At 31.6% G+C, this 26,130-nt stretch overlaps 2 protein-coding genes across 3 annotated transcripts; one reads left to right on the top strand and one right to left on the bottom strand.

The window, feature by feature from the left end:
- The first annotated feature begins 1,805 nt into the window (after nucleotides 1-1,805).
- LOC111698581 (ervatamin-C) lies at nucleotides 1,806-15,330 on the top strand. Its single transcript, XM_023468944.1, has 12 exons — nucleotides 1,806-1,916; nucleotides 2,215-2,299; nucleotides 2,405-2,480; nucleotides 4,199-4,289; nucleotides 4,590-4,669; nucleotides 4,839-4,937; nucleotides 6,696-6,846; nucleotides 7,786-7,934; nucleotides 8,490-8,566; nucleotides 9,133-9,225; nucleotides 12,487-12,544; nucleotides 14,250-15,330. The coding sequence occupies exons 1-12, from the start codon at nucleotides 1,886-1,888 to the stop codon at nucleotides 14,337-14,339; spliced, it is 1,080 nt and encodes a 359-aa protein (XP_023324712.1). The 5' UTR covers nucleotides 1,806-1,885; the 3' UTR covers nucleotides 14,340-15,330.
- On the bottom strand, nucleotides 5,391-6,477 carry LOC111698582 (uncharacterized). 2 transcript variants are annotated; one of them, XM_023468946.1, is made up of 2 exons: nucleotides 6,357-6,477; nucleotides 5,391-6,154 (listed from the first exon to the last, which is right to left on the bottom strand). In XM_023468946.1, exon 2 carries the CDS (start codon nucleotides 6,142-6,144, stop codon nucleotides 5,500-5,502), a length of 645 nt encoding a protein of 214 aa, XP_023324714.1. In that variant the 5' UTR covers nucleotides 6,145-6,154; nucleotides 6,357-6,477; the 3' UTR covers nucleotides 5,391-5,499. The 2 variants fall into 2 exon arrangements, with proteins under 2 accessions (XP_023324714.1, XP_023324713.1); XM_023468945.1 differs by having other exon boundaries at nucleotides 5,391-6,296; nucleotides 6,357-6,476.
- Nucleotides 15,331-26,130: the final 10,800 nt, after the last annotated feature.

The following is a 26,130-nucleotide window of genomic DNA, read 5'->3' as shown; positions in this document are numbered from 1 at the left end:
ATTCTTAGATTTGATTTAATAAACAACACGTTTCTCAACATTCATTGAACCTTTTCAACTTTAAATGAAAATAAAAAGAAATTTTGATATAACCCCCTCCGCCCCCTATATTTCTGTATCCTACATAATATAATATTTACTGTTGTTTTATTCTTGTATAAACATATCTATATTAGTTTAATATGTAGTTTATGTTTATCCCCTTCGGAATATTAATGTCTAAAAGAAATTCTAAATTCTCGTAAAAATGTATAAAATTTGTCATATTTGTACTTTTATTAATTGTAAAAAATTTAAAAATGAATTGTTAAAAAATGAATTACTGATATTGACTGCCAGAGCTTGAAATGTAAGATGTAGGGTTTCTGTAATGTGTATTCTATGTATAACTTCAGACAATAAATGTTTGATATAAATCTCTATGAAACTTGTTTTCTTGCCTTCCGAGTTGTTAAATACATAAGATTGAGATTCACTAAATGAATTCTTTGTTTTGGTTACGGTAGTGAATAGGAACTCATAGAACCTGAACAATTCTAGAATTTACCGACGCGTTTCCTGAATCTGGGCCGCGATTTGCACAGTGGGCCCTCTGTAGACAATCTGGGGGGTTCCATTTTGATAGGTCGTACACAGGGGGGAAACTGCCCCCCTAGAGCTGTAAAGGAGGGTGCTTAGCCCCCCCCCCCCTAGAACTCAGAACTTTTAAAATCTGAAACTCAAGAGTGAAGAACATACAAAAAATAGTTCGCTATTTTTTGCTGCTAGTTTTTTTTGAAGTAGAGATAAAGCAATGCTTGTAAGGTAATTGTACTGTATGTACCTTAAAAGTATTTAAGTCAAGCCAAATGTTTTGAATTAATAGTTCAAAATTTTCCACTCCCCTAGCAGCTCCTAAGGGTGGGCAACAAAAATTTGCGCTTTGAGCATATTTCGCCCCCCTTAGATTTATTTCTGATTTGAAAATTTATTTTATAAGAAATCCGAGGCAGGTCAGGAAGCCTTGTTAAATCAATTTCTCGAGACAGGAACATCAGATAGAACTCTTCTGGCTCTCGACTCCTAAAATGCCTACACCCCCTTTCATTTTTCCTTCACATTCCTTTCAAGCATAACTAGTGATGAATAATTAAATATTTTACAGGAAGAAATTTAAACATATTTTGGTAATGTAAGAAATGTCAACTTCTGAATAGAAGATTATAATTCTAGTACTTCTAACTATGGTTTAAATTATGACAGAACTAATGTAATTTTACACAGTTTATAATGTTATTCATTTAATCCGCTTTATTTATACAGAAGATACGAATGCTTCAAAATAATTTAATTATTTCACCTCACAAACTACAATCCTCTGTTCATTAATTGGTATTTGGTACCCCCTCACATTATTCAAATATCTAAACAATCCTTTTAACCGTGATTATACTATTGGACTACTTTCTTCTTCTCTAGAAATCTGAATCACATTCCGTTAAACCCTAAATAAGCCATACATCGAAAGAATGCATCAAATGTCGTATTCTTCACTTTCTGATAATGAATGGTTGCAGATATTTAGTTTTTTAATTAAATGATTATATGGATTATGGAACTCTTTAAAAATGTTCCCGCATATTCAAGGCTATTTATTTATTTTCGCAAATACTGAGATTTACGTAAAATAGTATAAAACCCATTGAAAAATTGTCAAGACGACATTTGATAAATTCTTTCGATGTATGGCTCATTTAGGGTTTAACTGTAAGTAAAACAACTTGAAAGATATTAAATAAATCTAATTTTTGTGTTTTTAGTACATCTTGTTGTCTTAATAACATTTTAAAGATAACAAATATATTTGTTTGCCAAGTTATGTTTAATATTCAGTTACTGATCAAACATGAAGGGTCTGGCCATCTTCCTATTATTAGGTCAGGATTATTATTTACTAATTTTCTGTGCCTGTACACATGACTACCTGAGACAAGGGATAAGATTTACAATGACGACCTAGAAAACTCACTGATTATGAAAAACTGACACCTTTTAAAGTTTTCTTAGTATACTAGATTATTTGACAAGTTTACATTAATGTGAGAAAAAATAAAGTCGTCTTTAAAGTCTTATACATTGTGGTGAATCCTGTTTACTGAGCTGCATAAGCTGAGTATGAGGTGCACTGACAGGCATGAAAATGAATTTTTAAAATTTTATTTTTATTGAGTTTAGGACTTGTTGCGGGTTCAAGAGATGAATTCTTTAAGTTTAAGAAAACCTTCAAAAAAACCTACACAGCTGAGGAGGAGGATTACAGGTGAGACATAAATATAAATATATATATAAATATAAATATAAATATAAATATAAATATAAATATAAAATCTGGAAAAAAAATATCAGTAATTGTTTTCTTTGCCAGGTATTCTGTGTTCCTAGAGAACCTGGAGAAGATCAAGGAGAATAATGGCAATCCACACAAAACCTGGTCAATGAAGGTCGTTAGTTTATTTCTAATGAAGGAAAACCATAAACCCAATAAACTATGGTTGGGAAAATTCAGTGTAGAATCCGAAATCATCCCAATAAACTATGGTTGTGAGAATTTAGTGTAAAATCCGAAATCATCCAAGTAAATATGGTTGGGGGAATTCAGTGTAGAATCCGCGCAATCATCCCAGTAAACTATGGTTGGGGGAATTCAGTGTAGAATCCGAAATCATCCCAATAAACTATGGTTGGGAGAATTCAGTGTAGAATCCGAAATCATCCCAATAAACTATTGTTGGGAGAATTCAGTGTAGAATCCGAAATCATCCCAGTAAATGTGGTTGGGGGAATTCAGTGTAGAATCCGCAATCATCCCAGTAAACATGGTTGGGGGAATTCAGTGTAGAATTCGAAATGATCCCAGTAAACATGGTTGGGGGAACTCTGTGTAGAATCCGCAATCAACCCATTAAACATGGTTGAGGGAATTCAGTGTAGAATTCGGAATCGTCATTGATAAGAAATGACTGCACTGTAATGTCCATAATAAAGATACGTCTGCTGTAGTATATTTTCAGAAAAGGGCTGGGGAAACGTTGTATGATGTGTTTATAAAATTTCTGCAAGATAAAAAGTGAAGAGAGAAAACTTTACTTTGTTTGTTTACAGGATTTTCTAGTTTACTAAGAACAACGGTATGCTATCAAAACATAAACATACTAATCTTAAGCTCTAACAGATAAAATAATCTACGAATTATAGTACCACACTAAATTGAAAATTATATGTAAAGACGATCTTAGAATCCTCTCTTATTTTACATATTTATTGGGACACCCTTTAAACGTACCTAGGTATACATCCGATCCATGTCTTCTTTCATTGTAGATTTTTCTTCAAAAAACCATGTTAATTGCTCAACTTCACTCAGCTTTTTTACTTCGTATTTCATTTCATATTTTATTCAACTACAAAGCACAAATAAAAAATCACAATTTTCTATGTAGTTTGGACGGTTAGGCGGTAACCAGAGTTGGTTGTTTTGATTGGTTGGCCCATTATAAGCGAATAAGAATTGTAAATAAATAGATTGATGTACACTGTACAGAGTACATTTTAAACAAAACAATGATGATAAATCATGAATAAGGTAAGGAGGGGGTAAAAAAGTATAAGGGAAAGGGTGGGTACTCAGCGGAAGGGTTGTAACAGAGGGTAACATATATTTTAGAATCATGTTTATAAATTACAGGGTGAAGAAGATAGCAAAGACTAAGTTTATCCACATGAAAAGCAGTTATTTTTTTTACAAATATAAGTTGCATAACTATCTGAATAGTTTTTGAAGATTTTTCTTGTTAACAGCTTTGCAGATTTAGTTTCTTTAAGCTCTAATTCAATCGAATTCCATAATTTTGGAAATAAAGCGGAAGGAAAATATTCTAGCGTTTTAAAAAGAACCCGCTCAAGTTTATATGACTTTATGACATTTAAAGAAAGAGACTTCAGAGACGACTGAACAGAATTTTTTAGTAGTTTTTTTCTTTCCATTCTATGATATTATCAGAAATTGTTTTTTCGATGCTGAACCAGAAAGTTTAGAAGACTAAATTCAATGAGCAAGAACATCACATTGAAAATGATTCATGTTGTCATTAAAAGCACATTCTTTGCGTGGAGCTCTGTAGTTTCATAGTTGTTAAACAAGCTTAATTATATTGGTTAGATAAACGAGTTTGCTGATCTTACTTCAGATGAATTTAAATCCACTCTCAGTGGATACAAGAGATTGCCTATGTCAGGCCAAGCAATCTCAGGTAAACCACGGATAATTTTTTATCACTTAATTTTGTGATTCAGAAAATAAAATCAACACCTATGAATTGGTTTCCATGATATTAAACTTGTCATGAATTCCTTTAGCACTCATAACTTGGTTTCCATGATATTAAACTTGTCAGGATTCAGAAATTCCTTTAGCATTCATAACTTGGTTAAATTGGTTTTAAACTTGAATGAAATTAATTTAGTACTCAAAACTTGGTTTCCATGATATTAAACTTGTCAGGAATTAATTCAGTTTTAATTTGGTTCCTTGATATAAAATGTATTTCCAGAATCCAGATCCTACAGCAGTGAACTTCCTGCCGAAGTTGACTGGAGAGAGGCCGGAGTAGTATCAGAACCCAAGAATCAAGTAACATTACACTAAAATGTTTTACCATGTTATCACAATTCTATTTTTACCTTAATAAAAGCGTCTCAGTTACATGTTTAACTTGTTTAACTGGATTCCAGAATTCTTAATCAAATTTAGGTAATGTGTGTGTATTTATTTTTTTATAAGTTTAATATATATTAAACAGGGCAGCTGTGGTTCCTGCTGGGCATTCGCTGCTACGGAACAGATCGAATCCTATGCAGCGATTAACAATATTACTCTTCAAGAACTCAGCGCACAAGAGGTAAAATCAACTATTTAGAGGTCGTCTTCTGAATATAGTTTTAAAATAATAAAACTTTTGAGTTTAAGCTTCCATAATTTTATTTGAATTCTTTGATTTTCTTAATAATTTCCGCAGCATCCAATCTTTTAATTTTATATATTTTTCTGAACTATCTTCTTATGATTATTTTTTTTTAATATCTTGCTATTGCTACAGTTATTTATTCTTGTAAAGTTCATATCGCCGTATTGAACTTTCTATCGTTTCTACAGTAAAAACCATTGAAAAAATTGAAATAAGTTAAATGGGTCTGTTTACACTGCACAATGGATGTGCCTTATGTTCATTTGACTATTAAGTTATAAATAGAGTCTAATAGTCGTCTTCGGATTTCAGAGTTTGCTGGTTTTCACTGTATTTGATTTTTACATTGTTAAATGCCGTCTGAAAGAAAGGAGGAAAACATTTTGATTTTTTTTAAATTGATCTTAATGTGTATTGCTCAACAATAATTTTTAGAATTTAACAGTATGTTTGGAAGTCAAATACTTTACCAAGTACATTTAATGAATTACAGAGTCTAGCAACCATATTTCTGTTTACAATACTGTCTATATTGTTCCTGAGCCCGAGTAGCACTGTATGTTTCCTGCAAGTTCCAAGATATATTCTGGAAATCTAAACTTTTTGTCCAATCCGAACTCTGGGGTTTATTTTCTGCATACAAACTTTGTAAATTTTCCTTCCTTCCTTCACGAGATCTATTTTCTCCATCTCCTTCCTGGTCCTGGTGAACCCCGTCTTGGTACTCTAGAGTCTCCTCCTGGTCCTGGAGCAGATCAAGGTTCTTGTCTGTATGCATAAACTCTCCTAGCTCCCAGGCATCCCATTCCTCTAGTACAGCAAAGTGTTCATCAGACAGCTTGCTGACTATACTTGCTCTCTGGATAAAAGAAACAACAATACAATCCAGGTATATGTAAAGAGCAGCAGTAGCTGAATGTAGAAGGATGAGATCTCCCTCTGTATTGTGTCCCATGATAAACCAAGCAATCTGGAATACAGCTGCCACCAGGATCCAGTAGAATACAAGCTTGGCCAGATACACTTTCTTCTTAATATACGAGTAGAGGAAGCAAAGAGACATGAATATACTGAGAGCATCAACTATCATTTCTAGATAGTGTTGATTCCTGTGCTCTAGCATATACCCTTCACTCATCATATCCCAAGCACTGTCGTTCAGAATAATTGATATTATAGAGGTAAATAGTACACAGACAAAAACAACATGGCAACCAGTTCGCAGAGATAATAAACCCAGGAAGCATGAGTTAAAGAAAGGTTTTCCTGTTCCAATCCAAGAGTGAAAATTTTCTAAATTATGTTTTAATTAGGTTCAAAATATTTTCAATCACCATTTAATATAATTATTACCTAGTATTGTAAACAAAAAAGTTATTGATTTGTAAACGTTTTCAAGTTTGAAGAGAGATTTCAGTTGTTTCAATCTAGACGGTTCCATTTTATGTGAACTTCGCACATTTTCAACTTTGTTTTGGCGGATTTTCTGGAAAAATAAATAATGTTTGCATAAATGTACTTTGTAAGATCAATAACAGTTGAAGATTATTTGAATTTTTAAATACTTTATTTGAACATTTTAATTCATTTTATCCGATGCAGACGGTGCATTGAATTAAGGTTTAATTTCATTTTAGATAATTTTTGACGATATCTTTAAAAAAAAAAATATTTTATTAGTTTATTTTCTAGATAACATCTTGTACTCCTAACTCTATGCACTGTGGAGGGAAGGGTGGTTGTGTAGGTTCTATTCCTCAGCTAGCCTTCAATTATGTTCAACTGTTTGGTTTAACAACAGCTGAAGAATACCCTTACTGGTCTGGAGTAACAACCATCACAGGTAAATAAATTTTATTCAGATTAATTTGGATTATTTTCATAGTTTTTACCTATATATTTCTCTACAGCATAGATCATCAAGATAGGGAAAGCGGAAGATTTCCCTCAGATTAAAGGGTTACATCCACTGCAAACCAAGATGTGCACGCCCTCACCCAAAAATCGAGCAGTACTTTGCTAATAACTCGTTATAACTTAAGCTAAAAAAGTGCATTGCCTTTTTTTAAATGTAAATGCCTAGGGCTATAGAAAAGTATAAGTATTAGTGAGATAAAATCCAAGGTTTTGCGGCACTTTATAGTCAAGGGTTTTAACATTTATTTAGTAATTTTCAGAGTTGTCAAATATCTATATCTCAGTACATCATACATACCTGATTCACCCCAGTAACATTTATTTACTAACTTTCAGAGTTGTCAAATATCTATATCTCAGTACATCATACATGCCTGATTCACCCTAAATCGGATAAACAATGAGGAAGATACCTTTGTTTTTCAGACTTGAAACCTTGCAGCGACTTTTATTTCTGTTTATGTTTCATTTTTTGGTTAAGAACCTTTTTGTACCGAACAAGCATGCTAGGCTAGGCTAGGCGCGCTTGGGTATAAAAGGGTTCTCAACCCTTTCTTGCATTGAGTCTATCCTGTAATATTCATGCTACCAGATTATCAATAGAAATTGTTTAAAGGTATATCTTTCTTTTCACTCAGAAACAAAAGGTTGGATAGATATGAGATAGTGTAAGAGTTGCAGAGTTTTAGATTCATTATTATTAGAGAGATTTAAAGAGTTTATTTATAAAGTAAATAGATAGAGGTCTAAATTCTTTTAAGAAGATTTAAAAATAAAGAGTTTAGTCAACCTTTATGTTGATAATACGTTTAAATAATTCTGCACAAATCACAAAGAAAAAGTCTGATAAAATTATATTTGCTAGGGAAATGTAAATATGATCTTGAGAATCGAGCCCCTGTTGTTGGTATAACTGGATACAATACTATTCCTGCAAATGATCTTGAAGCTACTCTCCAGCATGTTGCCAACGTTGGTCCTCTAGCTGTGGCTGCAGACGCTTCTGCTTGGCAGGTCAAACACATGCAATTTGTAAATATGTGTAAATACAGATACTGCTGATCCATTTTGTACATTTTAGAATCCTGGTGTTAAAACATAAATAAGATTTTTTTACATTTAAGACAATAAGACATGATAAAAATATTATACTAGAGACTGTCAACGTAGTTTCCAGTGACAAGTCCCGATATACAGCGGTATCCTTTAAACAGTTACTGAGTATCGAGATCTCCGTGTGTAAATATATCGAAATACGATTGAATTCCTTTACACAGCTGATTGTCCACTTGTGCCCCTTGAAATTACTAAATATTTCACGTCAAAAACGATCTTCAAAAATTCGAAGTAATTATTTTTTTTCTGTCACATCAAGAAAGTGAATATTAATATTTTTAAATATAAAACAGCTTGCTTGCAAATAAAATGTTCAACAATCTGAAGATTGATAAGAATACTTCCGACAGCCTTGATCAGACAAAGGTTTAAAGGGTACTTTTGTGAATCGGAAACTCATCTCTACAAACAGAGGGTCATTACGTCTACAGTCCCTTTAATGTTTATTTTTAGTTCTACGGAAGTGGTGTATTTGGATCTTGTGCTTACGAGGATAATATTGCTCTAAACCATGCAGTACAACTAGTAGGGTGGGTTATGTTTGTCTGTTTATAATCCATATAACTTTTAAACCTAGTGCATGTAAACCTTTCATAATTTGAACTTCAACAAAGTCATCAAAGGTTGAAAAAAATCAAAGGGCTACAACATCAGTGCAATGATAAAATGGTTAGCAAATAAGAGTGTGCATATATGAGGACTGTTCAATTCACTTTTTTAAAAAGAGTTTGATCGCCAGCTGTGTTACTATTTAATAAAAAAATAGCCTGATTGCGAAGGTTCGTAAACAATTTTTATTACTAGGCTTCAAGGGCGCTTCGAGTAATTTTGTATTTCAACTTTTAACTGCGGTGGCTTAATCGGCGAGCATCTTCTCTTTACAAAAAAAGTTCACAGATTTCATAATATTTTCGCGTGGATTTTAAAAACTTTTAAAAAATCAAATATTTTTGGAGACATCTCTTGAAATCCTGAGTATCCATAAACCTTCATTGGGGTCATGCAAGGTCACACACAAAATTTGGGCCCAAATGGACAGACTGAGAAAGAAATATATGAATAGATTCTAAACGTCTATTTACAAACCTTGTTCTAGGTATGGTAGTGATGATGCTCATGGAGATTATTGGTTAGTTCGGAACTCGTGGGGGAAAAACTGGGGAGAACATGGATATATCAGACTTCAGAGGTCAGAAAACTCAAGTTAAAAACAGTCCTAACCGAACCAAATCTCAAATACGAACTTTTCATGGGGAAAACGATAATCTGCAATGATGTCCTCAGCGGAAACTTTTAAGTGGTTGCGATAAAGCGCTCTAAACCCGTTTGAACTAGCTGACTTTTATTCTCGCAATCTTTTATTAACCAAGGTTCTCTGAAATAAAGTTTTTGGAAATAAAGTCCTAAATTTTGGCACTTCAAAAGTCCTGTAGAAAAAAGTCGTAAAAATATAAAGTCTTTGGAAATAAAGTTCTACTATTTTAAGGCTTTCTTCTTTTACTTTTTATCTGGTTCCAGTATCATTTTTTACAAAAACGTCCCAGGAAAAAAGTCCTTTTATAGTAGAAAATGCATGGGAACAAGATATGTTTACAATCATGGATAAAAGGCCCTTGAAATTAAAAATATGAAGATGCATAGGAGAAAAGTCCTTTTTATGAAAACGTCTAAGACTTCACCTTCTTTTCCCAAGACTTAGGACTTTTTTCTTCAGGACTTTAATTCCTGTCATCTTATTTCCTGAGACATTATTTTAGGAAAAAAGTCCCAGGAATTTTAAAATTGGGACTTTATTTCCAGTAACATTTTGTCCTAGGAATTCAGAAAATTGAGAATTTTGAACAAAGTTTTTTATTTCTAGGTTTTTTTCAGAAACTTTTTTTCCTGCGACTTTCTTACAAAGATTCGTTTTCTATCATCTGTAGAGTGCATTGTCAGTTAAAAATTACAAATCTGTTACGGTATCTTTACAATTTAAAGAAAGATCAAAGACGACAACCATTCGCTATTTATGTATATTTATTATTTTGTGTATGATAAAATTAAAGCATCCAACTTTTTAGGGAAAAGTGGACATCTCTTTTCATCTAAACCGAACTGCACAACATTTTTTTATTTAAACCGTATCATACAAATTGATATTGATTTAAACCGTACTGCACAAATATTTGTTGATTTAAACTGTACCGTATAAATTAATATTGATTTAAACCGTACTGGACAAACTAACATTGATTTAAACCGTACTGCACAAACTAGCATTGATTTAAACCGTACTGCACACATTAACATTGATTTAAACTGTACTGCACAAATTAACATTGATTTAAACCGTACTGCACAAATAATATTGATCTCAACCGTACTGGACCGTTAAGTATTGATTTAACCGTACTGCACAAAATTAATATTAAGTTAAACCGTATTGCACAAATTATTATTGATTTAAACCGTACTGTACAAATTAACATTGAATTAAACCGTACTGCACAAACTAGCATTGATTTAAACCGTACTGCACACATTAACATTGATTTAAACTGTACTGCACACATGAACATTGATATAAACTGTACTGCACACGTCAAAATTGATTTAAACTGTACTGCACACATTAGAAATGATTTTAACTGTACTGCACAAACTAACATTGAATTAAACCGCACTGCACAAACTAGCATTGATTTAAACCGTACTGCACACATTAACATTGATTTAAACTGTACTGCACACATTAACATTGATTTAAACTGTACTGCACACATCAAAATTGATTTAAACTGTACTGCACACATTAGAAATGATTTTAACTGTACTGCACAAAATAACATTGAATAAACTGTACTGCACAAACTAACATTGATTTAAACCGTACTGCACAAACAAACATTGATTTAAACCGTACTGCACAAACTAACATTGATTTAAACAGTACGGCACAAATTAACATTGAATTAAACCGTACTGCACAAATTAACATTGATTTAAACTGTACTGCACAAATTAACATTTATTTAAACCGTACTGCACAAATAATATTGATCTCAACCGTACTGGACCGTTAAGTATTGATTTAAACCATACTGCACAAAATTAATATTAAGTTAAACCGTATTGCACAAATTATTATTGATTTAAACCGTACTGTACAAATTAAAATTGAATTAAACCGTACTGCACAAACTAGCATTGATTTAAACCGTACTGCACACATTAACATTGATTTAAACTGTACTGCACACATTAACATTGATTTAACTGTACTGCACACATTAAAATTGATTTTAACTGTACTGCACAAACTGACATTGATTTAAAACGTACTGCACACATTAGTATTGATTTAAACTCTACTGCACACATTAACATTGATTTAAACTGTACTGCACAAACTAACATTGATTTAAACCGTACTGCACAAACCAACATTGATTTAAACCGTACTGCACAAACTAACATTGATTTTAACTTTACTGCACAAATTAACATTGAATTAAACCGTACTGCACAAACTAGCATTGATTTAAACCGTACTGCACACATTAACATTGATTTAAACTGTACTGCACACATTAACATTGATTTAAACTGTACTGCACAAACTAACATTGATTTTAACTGTACTGCACAAACTAACATTGATTTTAACTGTACTGCACAAACTAACATTGATTTTAACTGTACTGCACAAACTAACATTGATTTTAACTGTACTGCACAAACTAACATTGATTTTAACTGTACTGCACAAACTAACATTGATTTTAACTGTACTGCACAAACTAACATTGATTTTAACTGTACTGCACAAACTAACATTGATTTTAACTGTACTGCACAAACTAACATTGATTTTAACTGTACTGCACAAACTAACATTGATTTTAACTGTACTGCACAAACTAACATTGATTTTAACTGTACTGCACAAACTAACATTGATTTTAACTGTACTGCACAAACTAACATTGATTTTAACTGTACTGCACAAACTAACATTGATTTTAACTGTACTGCACAAACTAACATTAATTTTAACTGTACTGCACAAACTAACATTGATTTTAACTGTACTGCACAAACTAACATTGATTTTAACTGTACTGCACAAACTAACATTGATAAACACAAAATAGTAGTAAAAAGCTAACAAACCCTACAATTATACGAATATGAATAGAAAATAATCTTTTTTCATGAAATAAAAAATGAACTAGAATCACAAGAAACCTAGATATTGAGATGGTTCAGAGCACTTTTTATTTTATAAAGAAATTAAATAATGACTCTCCTAGAAATATAATTTAAAAAATAAACATGAAAATGACATTATCAAGAATTTCTTTCACAGATTTTTCAATTTTAATTTTTTAAATAAGTTTCTTTCTGGTATTATGAGGTAAAAAAGTGCTGGGAATTAAATGCATGATTTTAATAAAAAAGTGTTTAGAGAATCTGAACTGATGTGCGGTATTAACTCAACTCCAATGGATGGAACAGCATGCGAGGTTAGTCTTTAGATAAAGTAGTTAAAGTAGATACAGTGAGACCCATACAAATGTGGAATAGGAAGACGAAATATTAGCCAACATTTTTGTATTTGATGTTGTAACAAAGCAAATAATTTCACCAGTAGGTTGAAAATTAACTTGATAAGTGAATTTGGTTTGTTTATATTTCCCAATTGTTGTGTTTCATGATCATTGGTCTATCTAAAGTCATAACTTGAGTCTAACGGTCGTCTTCCTATTCTACAGTTTTATAGGTCTTCCCCAGGATGTAACACGTTATTCTTTCTGAATACTATTTGTTTTTTATAGAGCCTGCAGTACGGTTTAATTTATACATCCAGAAACCAATTCTGAGAAAGTATCTTAAAGAATGTGTCAGAACTTTCACTAAATAATAACGAACCGAAGGCGTGTACTGTTCGTACTGTAGGTATATTATACAGTATATAAGAATCTCGGCAATTGTTCTATATACAGTCAAGGAGTGTACACTGTACATTTGTGTATTTTTAATTGTCTAATAAATAATAAGTGTAATATATATGTATTTTATATTTATATTTTATAACATTTTAACAGTCTCAGACCAATATTTTTTAAGTTATGTAAGAAAAACTACTGGGGGCGGGGTGTCAAATTGCCCCCCCACCCCAGCAGGACCTATAAATGATAAGGGAAAATTAGAAAATCACATAAGTGATTAAGAATTCAATGAGATTTTTGGTGATTATTGAGAATTTATTGAGAAGGATAAAGACGATACAAAGAGAATATTTGAAGGGTATAACGAATTTAACGCAGAAAAGAAAATAGAAAAATAAGCAAATTTCAAACATTCGTTGTGTGATGTTTGGGATTGAACAAAATAATACAGTAGAACAGCGGAGACGACGTTGATCTGCAATTTCCTTGACTGTAGTCATGCTGTGTGTCTGTACCAAAAGAGTGTGTGTAAGGTTTACCGAACTTGTCTGCAAAGCAGTGCGACCGGTTTTCTCATGGAAGACTAGCGCAATTCCCCTTCCCTTTAATCTTATTCCCTGGTTAAGAGCTTAAGTCAAAAACTATCCGAGAGCAGGAAAGATTCTAAATATACAGGGTGTCCCAAAAAACATGGGAATTCAGTGACGAATTCGATATCTTCTTTACAATAATTCTTTGATTTAGTATTGTGATACCTACTGAGAAAGCTGTAATCTGTAAGAGTTTCGTCTGCTATGTTCACATTGTGTTTGTTTATGTTTTGACTGCATACGGTTGTACTTAGTAAAACAAGAAAATTGCAGTATACAAACAGAGTAAACTTGTCCGTCTTCACTGTTCATCTTGCGGAGACATTATAGACACATCTTTACAGCCATTTACCGTTTTCACAAAATAAACTCTAGCAGACATAAAAATATTACGGCTTTTGAAATTAGGTATTACAATGCTAATTCATGACAAAGACGACATCGAATTCGTCACTGAATTCCCATGTTTTTTGGGACTTCCTGTAGTATTTGCCTAACCAAACTAAATTTCTATTTTTAACAAAAATGTCAAGTATTTATATAGAAGCATTGCAAGGTGTCATTTTATTCTAGTTCAGCATTATTTTCAAAATATGCCAGTTAAAGAAAGTATCTCAGTATTGAATATAACATAATATGAATGACTAGGTAATAGATTCGTGAACACTCGCTTTAATAAATTAGTTTAGAATGGTCCTGGGACAGATGAGCAGACTGTGTGTGGACAGTGTGGAATCCTCTTCGATTCATCATATCCTCTTAATCCGTTTCCATTCTAACCATCTTCTATCCTCTTAATCCGTTTCCATTCTAGCCATCTTCTATCCTCTTAATCCGTTTTCATTCTAACCATTTTCTATCCTCTTAATCCTTTTTCATTCTAGCCATCTTCTATCCACTTTATCCGTTTCCATTCTAACCTTCTTCTATCCTCTTAATCCGTTTCCATTCTAACCATCTTCTATCCTCTTAATCCGTTTCCATTCTAACCCTCTTCTATCCTATTAATCCGTTTCCATTCTAGCCTGCATCTTCTATCCTCTTAATCTGTTTCCATTCTAACTATCTTCTATCCTGTTAATCCGTTTCCATTCTAACCAGCTTCTATCCTCTTAATCCGTTTCCATTCTAACCATCTTCTATCCTCTTAATCCTCTTAGGGGGAGGGGTAGCATGTTGGGTAAAAAATGAACATGATTTTGAGGTCCTAGAAAATATATCTGTCTTTGAGGAAAGAGTTTTTGAATCTATCTTTTTAAAAGTCAAAGTTTCTTCAAAGAAATTTAGAATTATTGGTAATGTATATAGACCTCCAAACTCTGATATCATTAAGTTTACTGAAATTATGGAATCTATTCTAAAAAATATTTCATCCGACAAATCACTGAGTAAAGCTGAAGAAATTCAAATCATGGGTGACCTAAATATTAATCTGCTGAATCACACTTCTCACAATGCTACATCTAACTTTTTAAACACCCTGTTAACACATTCACTTCTTCCGCTAATTACACTCCCTACACGTATTACTCAAACATCTGCAACATTACTAGATCACATATTTAGTAATTCAGATCCTGAGTCAAAAGAATGTGGAATCATCTACTCAAGTTTATCTGACCATTTACCCGTTTTTTCTTTGTCTAAATGTACACAACATGAAGATAATATTGGTAGCAAACCAGTTCTAATTAGAAACACTTCAATCGAAAATAAAACCAAGTTTAAGGAAAAATTGTTACTCAATGACTGGACTCATGTTATGATAAATGAAGATCCTTCTACAGCCTTTTCTGAATTTTCTAACACTTTAAATAATATTTATGAAGAAAGCTTTCCATTTATCAAATATAAACCAAACAAAAATAAAAATTCTGTTAACCCTTGGTTCACTTCCGCCTTGCTAGTGTCAAGAAAACAAAAAGAAAAATTATTTAAGAAAAAAATCCTGAATCCAACTACAAACAATTTAGAAACTTTTAGAAAATATAATTCTGTTTATCGCACAACAATAAAAAAGGCCAAGACTAGTTATTTTTCTTCAAAATTTACAGAATACTCAAAAGACATCAAAAAGACCTGGTNAAAAGTCGCCAAGATCTATTTAGATAGTTATGCAAATTATATCTGTAAAAAAAAAAACTGTGTATCATGTGGATAAACTTAGTCTTTACTATCTTCTTCACCCTGTAGTTCATAAACATGATTCTAATAACTTATGTTACCCTCTGTTCCAACCCTTACGCTGAGTATCCTCCCTTTTCTTTATACTCCCTCACCTCCTCCTTACCTTTTACCTGATTTATTATCATTCTTATGTTTAAAATGTACAATGTACATTGTTTTTATCTGCAATTCTCATTCGTTTATAGTGGGCCAACCAATTAAAACAACCTACTCTGGTTAGGCGGGTCCAAACTACATAGTAAATTGTGATTTTTTATTTGTATTATCTCGTGCTTTGTAGTTGAATAAAAATATGAATATGAATAATCCATTGCTATTCAAACTATATGTTTTAAATATAAATAAAGGATTCTTTTCAATATTTATTGCGTAAAATTAATGACAGAGTAAGAAAAAAATGCCATGATCTACAGGTTTTAATTCTTTTTCTACTTTCAATTATGTTAGTAGAAAGCAGTTGAGGTGTCAACACCTCCTTTCTCTGAGAGAAAGCATGCAAAATTCTTGCAGAATATATTCAGGACTAGGGCCGCAACCCTTATATAACCTTTATACTGTCAATGGTAGATGTCAAAGTCTACTAAAGTCAACGAGTGTGGGTTCACACCCTTTGCTAATGGTAGATGTCAAGTCTACTACAGTCAACGAGAATACATTTATACTTTTGCTGAATCAATATGTATTTATAAGTTCAATGAAGGCATTCCTGAAAATGTTTTGATTATTTAAGCGCTGACTAATTATCTACTTGTAAATGCACAATGAATGTATATTCAGTTGAGATTTCAATATGTATACTTTGTTTCAACATAACGACCAAACAAAATTATCAAACATTATATTTTGAATTGGCTCATAATAAAGTTTCTTTTGTGTTTTATTTTAAGCTGAACCATCATACATTATTATTTTGTATTTTGTGTTTGAAAATAAATACTATATAACTGAATGTGATTTTTTAAATGCAAACAAGTTGAACATACATTTTTCGATTTTCTTCTTTTACACTTTTTTGTCGGCGGATAGGTTTAAGATGAAAGGAGTAAGCAGACAACTCCGTAAGTTTAAAGATTGTTAAGTTATAGACCAAAACATGATTGAATATTAAACAAACCTAACCCATCTCGCCCTGGTTAGTCCTTGTAGTTAAGTTATAGACCAAAACATGATTTGATAAAGATATTCTTTTTAAAACTAACTATAGTATAATAAAATTTCTACAATAACTCTATTGGTTTTCTTATTCCTGTGATACTGATTTTCGCCATTCTTTCTTTCTTTTCATTCTGCAGGGGGGGGCGCGCCCCCCCCTTCTCAGGTGCTAGGGGAGGGCGCGCGCCCGGCCGCCCCCCCCCTAGTTGCGCCTCTGGTATTGAGGCCGAGAGTGTACTACAAACTTGAAACAAGGAATGAGGTAGATTTGACGATTTTAACATTTTTCAGGCGCTTGTCCTTAGTTGTTCTTTCCAGGCCTTCAATTAATTTTTGTAGTATTTTGGACATAACAAGGTCAAAGCTAGTTCTAGGATATTTCTAGCTTGAACATTAGATTAGGGTTTCCCGTGTAAAGATTCATGTATTAATTCACAGTGTAGAGTTGTAGATATTTGTATCTATACTCCTATATCTGTTCTTCTATTTATGTAGATATAGACATTTATGTTTGATGTTTCTTCCTTCTGGAAACATTTTTCTTCTTATTGATAGTTTCTTATTCGTCCTATGGTAACAAGAAACACTGACAAATATTAGTTGTCGATATTTTGCCAAAACCTTAAAGATATTTTTATGCAGAGAGTGTTTTTCTTAAACCTTGCAAATATGCACAAATAGTACTGAGAAAACATTACTCTTTGTCAATAGTCCAAATCGTCTTTCGATGTCCATGTTTATTGGGACCCTGCGCTATCTCTTCATTATAGATCTACGATTGAATAGTAAAAGACAAACCATTCTAGACAAAATGTCGGAAATAACTGTTTGAAACTTTTTGTATTTAAGTCTAACTTCTTCCTTTTTCCTTGATTTTATTTCCCTGTAAAGAATAAAAACAAACTTTTATTCCAGGACCAATAGTATCGCCATTTTATGAGTTCTTAATTTTCTTTATACCAGCATATTGTACACATAAATATTTTAAGGAATAGTGCAATTGCAAAATACAATATATAATATTTATATATTCATTGTTGTACAACCTTTATATATATACAGTGCGTCTCAATAAAAATAAAATAACTCTAAAAAATTTCCCCTGAAAAGCAACTTCAATAATAAAATCTAAAAATAATATCCGATCATATTTATACAGTATTTATATAAAACAAGAGAAAATATTAGTTTCAAAATAAATTTATTTATTATCAATGCATTTTACCTGTTTACATCCTCGCACTAAACATTTATTCCTTGAACTTTAAACGAAAAATGATTAACATTTTATAAATTTGATTCTTTCAATATTTTGTATTTTGTTAACTTTTCATTTAATTAGAAGCCAAAAAGGAAAAAAAACAAAAAGGTGAAAAACTTATTAATTTTCCTAATCCCCACATCTCAACAACCATACAGGGTTCACCACAAAGGATGAGAATACAATGAGAGTTTAGAAGTTCTTAAATTTGTTTCTCATAAAATACTCTGTAAAAAGTAACTGATATCAGCTAACCAGGATTTTAGATTTGAACTTAGCAGAATTTGCACATTGTCTGAAATCGAATATGTGCAATTTAAAGATTGAACTAAATTTTGAAGAACATTGCATTTTATAATAAATTTTTGAGTTGTAAAAAGGTTTATTTAAAATAACAATTGATTTCTAAATATCCATATATCCCAGACAAATATGTATATAATCTAGAATCCTGGACAAATATGTATTCCTGGTATATAACCTAGAATCCTGGACAAATATGTTTTCCTGGTATATCATCTGGAATCCTGGACAAATATGTATTCCTGGTATATAATCTAGAATCCTGGACAAATATGTATTCCTGGTATACAATTTAGAATCCTGGACAAATATGTATTCCTGGTACATAATCTAGAATCCTGAACAAATATGTATTCCTGGTATATAATTTCGAATCCTGGACAAATATGTATTCCTGGTATAAAACCTAGAATCCTGGACAAATATGTATTCCTGGTATATAATTTAGAATCCTGAACAAACATGTATTCCTGGTATATAATTTAGAATCCTGGACAAATATGTATTCCTGGTATATCATCTAGAATCCTGGACAAATATATATTCCTGGTATATAATTTAGAATCCGGGATATGTATTCCTGGTATATAATTTAGAATCCTGAACAAACATGTATTCCTGGTATATAATTTAGAATCCTGGACAAATATGTATTCCTGGTATATCATCTAGAATCCTGGACAAATATATATTCCTGGTATATAATTTAGAATCCGGGACAAATATGTATTCCTGGTATATAATCTAGAATCCTGGACAAATATGTATTCTTGGTATTTAATCTAGAATCTTGGACAAATATGTATTCCTGGTATATAATCTAGAATCCTAGACAAATATGTATTCCTGGTATATAATCTAGAATCCTGGAAAAATATGTATTCCTGGTATATAATCTAGAATACTGGACAAATATGTATTCCTGGTATATAATCTAGAATCCTGGACAAACATGTATTCCTGGTATATAATCTAGAATCCAGGACAAATATGTATTCCTGGTATATAATCTTGAATCCTGGACAAATATGTATTCCTGGTATATAATCTAGAATCCTGGACAAATATGTATTCCCGGTGAATAATCTAGAATCTAGGACAAATATGTATTCCTGGTATATAATCTAGAATCCAGGACAAATATGTATTCCTGGTATATAATCTAGAATCCTGGACAAATATGTATATTTAACTGTTGAAGGGAACCTTCCTTGTCAGTTTATGATGTTTAGATTCTGGATGTAGAATACAAATGTATAGATTTGAGCCTGAACCTGCAGGATGATATTTCATTATATTTCTCTGTAAGTTCACAGATTTAAATGTAGAGCTAGGATTAGGAAATGCTAGGTATAGACGGAAAAAAGCTATTGTTTACTAATTCTGGATGTAGAATACAAATGTATAGATTTGAGCCTGAACCTGCAGGATGATATTTCATTATATTTCTCTGTAAGTTCACAGATTAAAAGGTAGACCTAGGATTAGGAAGTGCTAGGTATAGACGGAAAAAAGCGATTGTTTACTAATTTTTTGTTTCAGAGCTCAAAACTTTATAAGAATGAGAAATCCTTAATCCCGATTACTTAATCTGAGTATCCAATGGAAACACTTTTGATTTTCTTCTTAAACCGTTCTTTCTTTCTTATGGCACAGAAAAATCAAAAACCGGGTTTTCTTAAATTAGAGAGTCCCTCCCGATTCTGTATATAATCTTAAATGGCGTGAAAAATTTCAAATTAATCGGCTTTATATACGCGACTCTGATTGGTTGAATTTTATACATTTTTCAGGATACAAGTACAATATTAAGTTAGTCTCAAGATTATGAAAAAGAGAGGATCAAGCATTAATCTCAATATCCACCATTCTTAAGTTTTCAGCTCAGATATCATATCATATTTTAAACTCATCTTTCGTGGGAACCAGAGACGTTTTTTTAAAATATTGAAATTTAATCAACCTAAACCTTAGGATTTTCAAAATGTGATATGCCATGTCTGTCCCACTAAAATTAACGAGTAATATAACAATCCAGAGGTCGAAGTTTTTTTAGGGATATAGCGCTAATTTACAACGTTTGATCTCGATATCAACTGTAAGTATTTTTGAACTAAAAAGAATTTTCCTGAATTGCAGTTATTTATGCAGTAGAGTTACCACAGGATATCCAAGCGAAATTGAATTAATCCCTGACTGAACAAGATATGAATAACTGCTTGGCAGCTTCATCCTGGAATTTGAAATACAAAAGTTTTGACCATAGATTTTTCAATTTATTTTTATAACATAATAGTCATTCATAACTATCTAAGATCTCCGTCCATAAATCCGATACGAAAAAGTGAGTTAGAACGATGCACCTTATCGTAGAAGGAATTCAGTCAATTCTTTGGTTTCTAGTTTCCTAATTCTAAAATTAGTGTTACGCGAGCTACGCTGCGTTCATAAAGTCTATGTGATACCCCTGTGATTCTCTGAGTTCCCCCTGAGGATCTGTACAGAACTTTTTTCTGTTGGCTTATAAAAGATTATTTAGATTGAAGGCTTAGAGAAATAAACGTTCGGAACCTTATTATCATCCTTTTGTTATGGAGAGCGTTGAGAGAAGGAAGCCTTACAATCCTATCCAGAGAAATGCGCCTCGGTACTTATAGATTTCATTAGGTCTTTAGGGAATTCGCTAAGTAGCGAAACAATTAGTTTCTAGTTTCCTAATTCTAAAATTAATTAGTTTCTAGTTTTCTAATTCTAAAATTAGTTTCTAGTTTCTTAATTCTAAAATTAGTTTCTAGTTTCCTAATTTTAAAATTAGTTTCAAGTTTCCTAATTCTAACATTAGTTTCTAGTTTCCTAATTCTAACATTAGTTTTTAGTTTCCTAATTCTAAAATTAGTTTCTAGTTTTCTAATTCTAAAATTAGTTTCTTGTTTCCTAATTCTAAAATTAGTTTCTATTTTCCTAATTCTTAAATTAATTTCTATTTTCCTAATTCTAAAATTAGTTTCTAGTTTCCTAATTCTAAAATTGATATCCTCATTTGATTATTATGACCATGAGTAAACATGATTTTGCATTTCAGTTTGGATTTGACTTAACATTTTATTGGTAGTATAGTTATTTGCAAGAATGCAAAAGTATGTTTAAAAGCAAGGAATGTAATAATGTTCTGCAAAACCTGGCAAATTCCTATCAATATCTCAACTGCTTGACAAATTACTGCTGGAACAGCTAGAAGAAGTTTGAAATAAAAGCACAAAGTTTGACATGAAATAATATATGGATTGGCATTAGACATTCTTCGTTGTTATTCCTTGCATACTTTTTAAAGAATAAGAAATATATAATGTAAATATTTACGTATAAATTAGATGAATACTTTGTATAATATATTAATATTAGCTGAAGTGTTCGGTGTAGCCCAGGTTACTCATGTAATAAATTCAGGGGATTATGTATAGTTCAACTATCTTTATTATCTATGTTTTGCGTTATCTATTATCTATGTTTCGATTTGACCCTGACCGGCCTTTCCGGTCGATCTATATTTACCTGTATCAATAAATTAGTATAGTACGAATCGTTGTTTTAGACAGACGTATAGAGCCAGGGTTGGCTAGAGATAAAGTCGGGAAGACTTGTTATTAGAGTTAGAGTCAAGTATTAGGAGATTGAATCGGGACCTAGATCGTTACACTACTACGTTTCCCTATAAAAGTCGAAACCAAGCTAAGAACATTCCCATGATTCTCCCGAGTTCACCCAATCCAAATTTGAGGCAAATAGGTCAAAGGGTTGCTTAGTATTTATGATCAGACACACAAACAAACAAACAGACAAACAGAGATTACTAGTTTAAATATATAGCTTAATTACTAATTTTAACAGATAAAATTTCTTCATGTAAAAAAAATTGTCCGAATATTTGAAATTGAATTGAAACAGAATGTATATTTTAATTTTTTAAAGTACCACTGCGGGACCAATAAACTGTGGAATATGATAACGACCAATAGACTCAAGTCATTAATTAGAATAGGCCAATAAACATGAAACAAAGCATTTGTACAGTGAACACTGAACACGTAGACCCACATAACTTCAACATTTGATTTTCAAGCTAATATGGTATAAACCTTATTTGATTTTTAAGCTAATATGGTATAAACCTTATTTGATTTTCAAGCTAATATAGTAACCTTATTTGATTTTCAAGCTAATATAGTAACCTTATTTGATTTTCAAGCTAATATGGTATAAACCTTATTTGATTTTCAAGCTAATATAGAAACCTTATTTGATTTTCCAGCTAATATGGTAACCTTATTTGATTTTCAAGCTAATATGGTAACCTTATTTGATTTTCAAGCTAATATGGTAACCTTATTTGATTTAAACCATCATCAAGTACAATTAATTGATTGATTAAACGCTTACATTCTTTTTCATTGTCAAAAATTGTACATTTTCCAGTTTGTTTTAGTCTCAACCCTAAACGTAAAAAAGGAAACAAGGTTTTTTGTTCACCCGGTTCCTTCATATATAAATTTTTTGATATATTTGCTATATATTTAATAGTTCTCCTGTATACATGGATAGGTAGATGTTCAACCAATGTTCTGCAACTTAGATTTATGCAACAAAATCAGATTTAAAGATCGCTCTTCTAGATTTATAGATCGCTCTTTTAGATATAGAGATCGTTATTTTAGATTTATATAGATCGTTCTTTTAGATTAATTTAGACCGTTCTTCTATATTTATATAGATCGTTTTTCTAGATGAATATAGATCGTTCTTATATATTTATATAGATCATTCTTTTAGATTTATATAGATTGTTCTTTTAGATATGTAAATAGTTCTTTTAGATTTATATAGATTATTCTGTTAAATTTATATAGATCGTTCTTTTAGATGTATAAATAATTCTTTTAGATATATATATTAGTTCTTTTAGATCTATATAGATCGTTCTTTTAGATGTATAGATAATTATTTTAGATATATATTAGTTCTTTTAAATCTATATAGATCGTTCTTTTAGATGTATAGATAATTCTTTTAGATATATATTAGTTCTTTTAAATCTATATAGATCGTTCTTTTAGATGTATAGATAATTACTTTAGATATATATTATTTCTTTTAGATCTATATATATCGTTCTTTTATATATGTAAATAGTTCTTTTAAATCTATATAGATAGTTTTTTTATATATGTAAATATTTTTTTAGATTAAACTAGATAGTTCTTTTGATCTATATAGATTGTTCTTTTAGATATGCAAATAGTTCTTTTAGATTTATATAGATCGTTCTTTTTGATATGTAAATAGTTCTTTTAGATTTATAAAGATCGTTCTTTTAGATATGTAAATAGTTCTTTTAGATCTATAAAATAGTAATTTTAGATAAATAGATACTTTTTTAGATGCAGAGTTAAGTTAAGGGTTGAGTGGTCTTTAAATTGTTTATTTAATAATTTGGCGAGGAAAGAAAGGAGTTAATAGTTGCAGGGAATTATAAATAAAATGAAACGGACAGTATAAATTCCGTATAGTCGTATTTGTGGGTAATTCTGTATATGTATAGATAGTTCTTTAAGATATAAAAATAGTTCTTTTTTATCTATAGATCGGGTTTTTCAGATTTTAGGTCATTATTTTAGATTTTTAGATCGTTATTTTAGATTTTTAGATCGATATTTTATATTTGTTGATAATTATTTTAGATTTGTGTAGACCGTTCTTTGTACAAGTGTCTACCAATATCTTTTAGAGACCCCTGTATCTTTGGCCGGTGGTCTGGGGTATACAGAAGCTTCCTGGAGCTAGTAAATCTCCCTACACTTGACTAGACCAGATATATTAAATCTTATGTGTCATTCTTTCCAGGGAACCATGAAAACTTAAGATTTATGTCGGGTAATAAAAGGATTCTAAAATATCTACATATATGTAACTAAAGAGATGTTAGTAAACGGTTTAGTCAAGTAAAATTTAATAAAATGGGAATTAGAAAGTTTACAAAGATTTATTTGATGTTGTAACGCGATCAAATGAACCGCCCTACTGTTCAACCATTTACTCTATCAATTCTCTCAGAGTAAAGTCAAGCAGTCAGTTTCAAAGGTTCACTCTTCAAAGAAAGACCTTCTTTATACGATCTTTGGATATCATTTTGGATATCATTTTGTAAAACAATAAGAAGAATATGTCTAAACTGAACTGTATACAATCGTAGGGTAGACCCCGTCTTCTTATATATCTGAACTAAAACACCCTGCATATCATAATATATAGACCAAACCCACGGGTACAAAAGATTTACCTCAATGTGACTAAGCAATAATCCAATTAGTAATATCCTTTGACTATAGAATAAAACGTTTTCTGTGAAACATAAACACAAGTAAAACACTAGTTCTTAACGCACTTATGTTACATCCACAAAAACCGACGCGGGATGCGCGGGACTATAAAAATTGTTTCTCCGTCAAAAGCTTAAGTCACACAACAAACTAACCCTGGCCTTTGCCTTTATAAAACTTGTTTGCTGCCGGTAAGTCTATCCACGCAGCACCACACAGAGGCCGTTCCTTCCATAAACTAAATTGGTCGACAACTTCACGTCTCCTATTTTGGTCGTGAAATGTACGGAGAAATAGTGTTTTGTTCAAACGCGTTCTTCCATGAGTTATCAGTGTCCGAGTATTGTCCGACCATAAACACATACATATGCGACCCCTATCGACGGAAAAAAAGGGAAAGCTTATTATGAATTTGATTTGAATGCGGCAAACTATCTTAAACATAGGAAATTGTACTTTGATTTAATTTCAAATTCATAATGGATCTCAAAAACAAAACACTGCAATAATTTATGAAATGAATTCAGAGAGCTACTTTGATTAGTGCTGCCACCTTTTCTCAAAGTAAATCATGGCCACAGTACGGGTAATGATCCAGATACCGTATGGCGTGAGAAACTCTGTCCGTCCATGAATAACTCACGGGAGACATCTAGCGGCCAAATTATAGTCCTCCAAAGTACGTGAACTACACGTCCACTATCTATAGAAGGAACGGCCTCAGCACACATCTCCTCCAGGGGCAACTCAGCAAACAGGCGAGGATAATCCAGGGGCGGCTTACTTTCAGATCGAGACCGATTGTCGCGAAACAGATGTATGGCTATACAGCGAGACCCATAAGAGAGTGGCATAGGAAGACTACTGTTAGACGCGCAAAAGCATTAAACACACGAATTTTGGTAATGAACTTAAACCCATTTCCCCTACTAAGTCGGTTTTTAAGCTACCAGTAAAACTTTTTCCTTTATAACACCCTCAAATGCACGTTTAATTGTTAAAATATCGTCTTCCGTTTCTAAAATTGTATGGCCCTTACTGTTTAGAATTTTAATTTTATAAATTCAGTTAAATTGTTATTCAAGTTTCAAGGGATTTTTAGATAATTTTAGATTAATAGAAAAATGACTATTATTTGAAATAAGAAACACAACTGAGACTATCTTTAGACTTCATTTAAACTTAAATCTCATTAACGAATTCCGGATCAATTGATATATAGATTACAAATACACATAATAAAATATACATGGTATAAACATTGTAACTAGAATGATGGAATATAGAGGAATA

This window comes from Eurytemora carolleeae, unplaced genomic scaffold (assembly GCF_000591075.1).
Source record: "Eurytemora carolleeae unplaced genomic scaffold, Eaff_2.0 scaffold297, whole genome shotgun sequence".
Classification (NCBI taxonomy): domain Eukaryota; kingdom Metazoa; phylum Arthropoda; class Copepoda; order Calanoida; family Temoridae; genus Eurytemora; species Eurytemora carolleeae.
This window is presented reverse-complemented; position numbering and strand designations above follow the sequence as displayed.

Bases quoted from the DNA above. Each gene is read 5' to 3' on its own strand.
- LOC111698581 (XM_023468944.1), top strand. From the start codon at position 1,886: ATGAAGGGTCTGGCCATCTTCCTATTATTAG. The intron at 2,481-4,198 runs GTCGTTAGTTTA...TATATTGGTTAG, and splicing joins ACAAAACCTGGTCAATGAAG to ATAAACGAGTTTGCTGATCT. The intron at 8,567-9,132 runs GTGGGTTATGTT...ACCTTGTTCTAG, and splicing joins CATGCAGTACAACTAGTAGG to GTATGGTAGTGATGATGCTC.
- LOC111698582 (XM_023468945.1), bottom strand. From the start codon at position 6,444: ATGGAACCGTCTAGATTGAAACAACTGAAATCTCTCTTCAAACTTGAA. The intron at 6,297-6,356 runs GTAATAATTATA...AACATAATTTAG, and splicing joins TTTTTTGTTTACAATACTAG to AAAATTTTCACTCTTGGATT.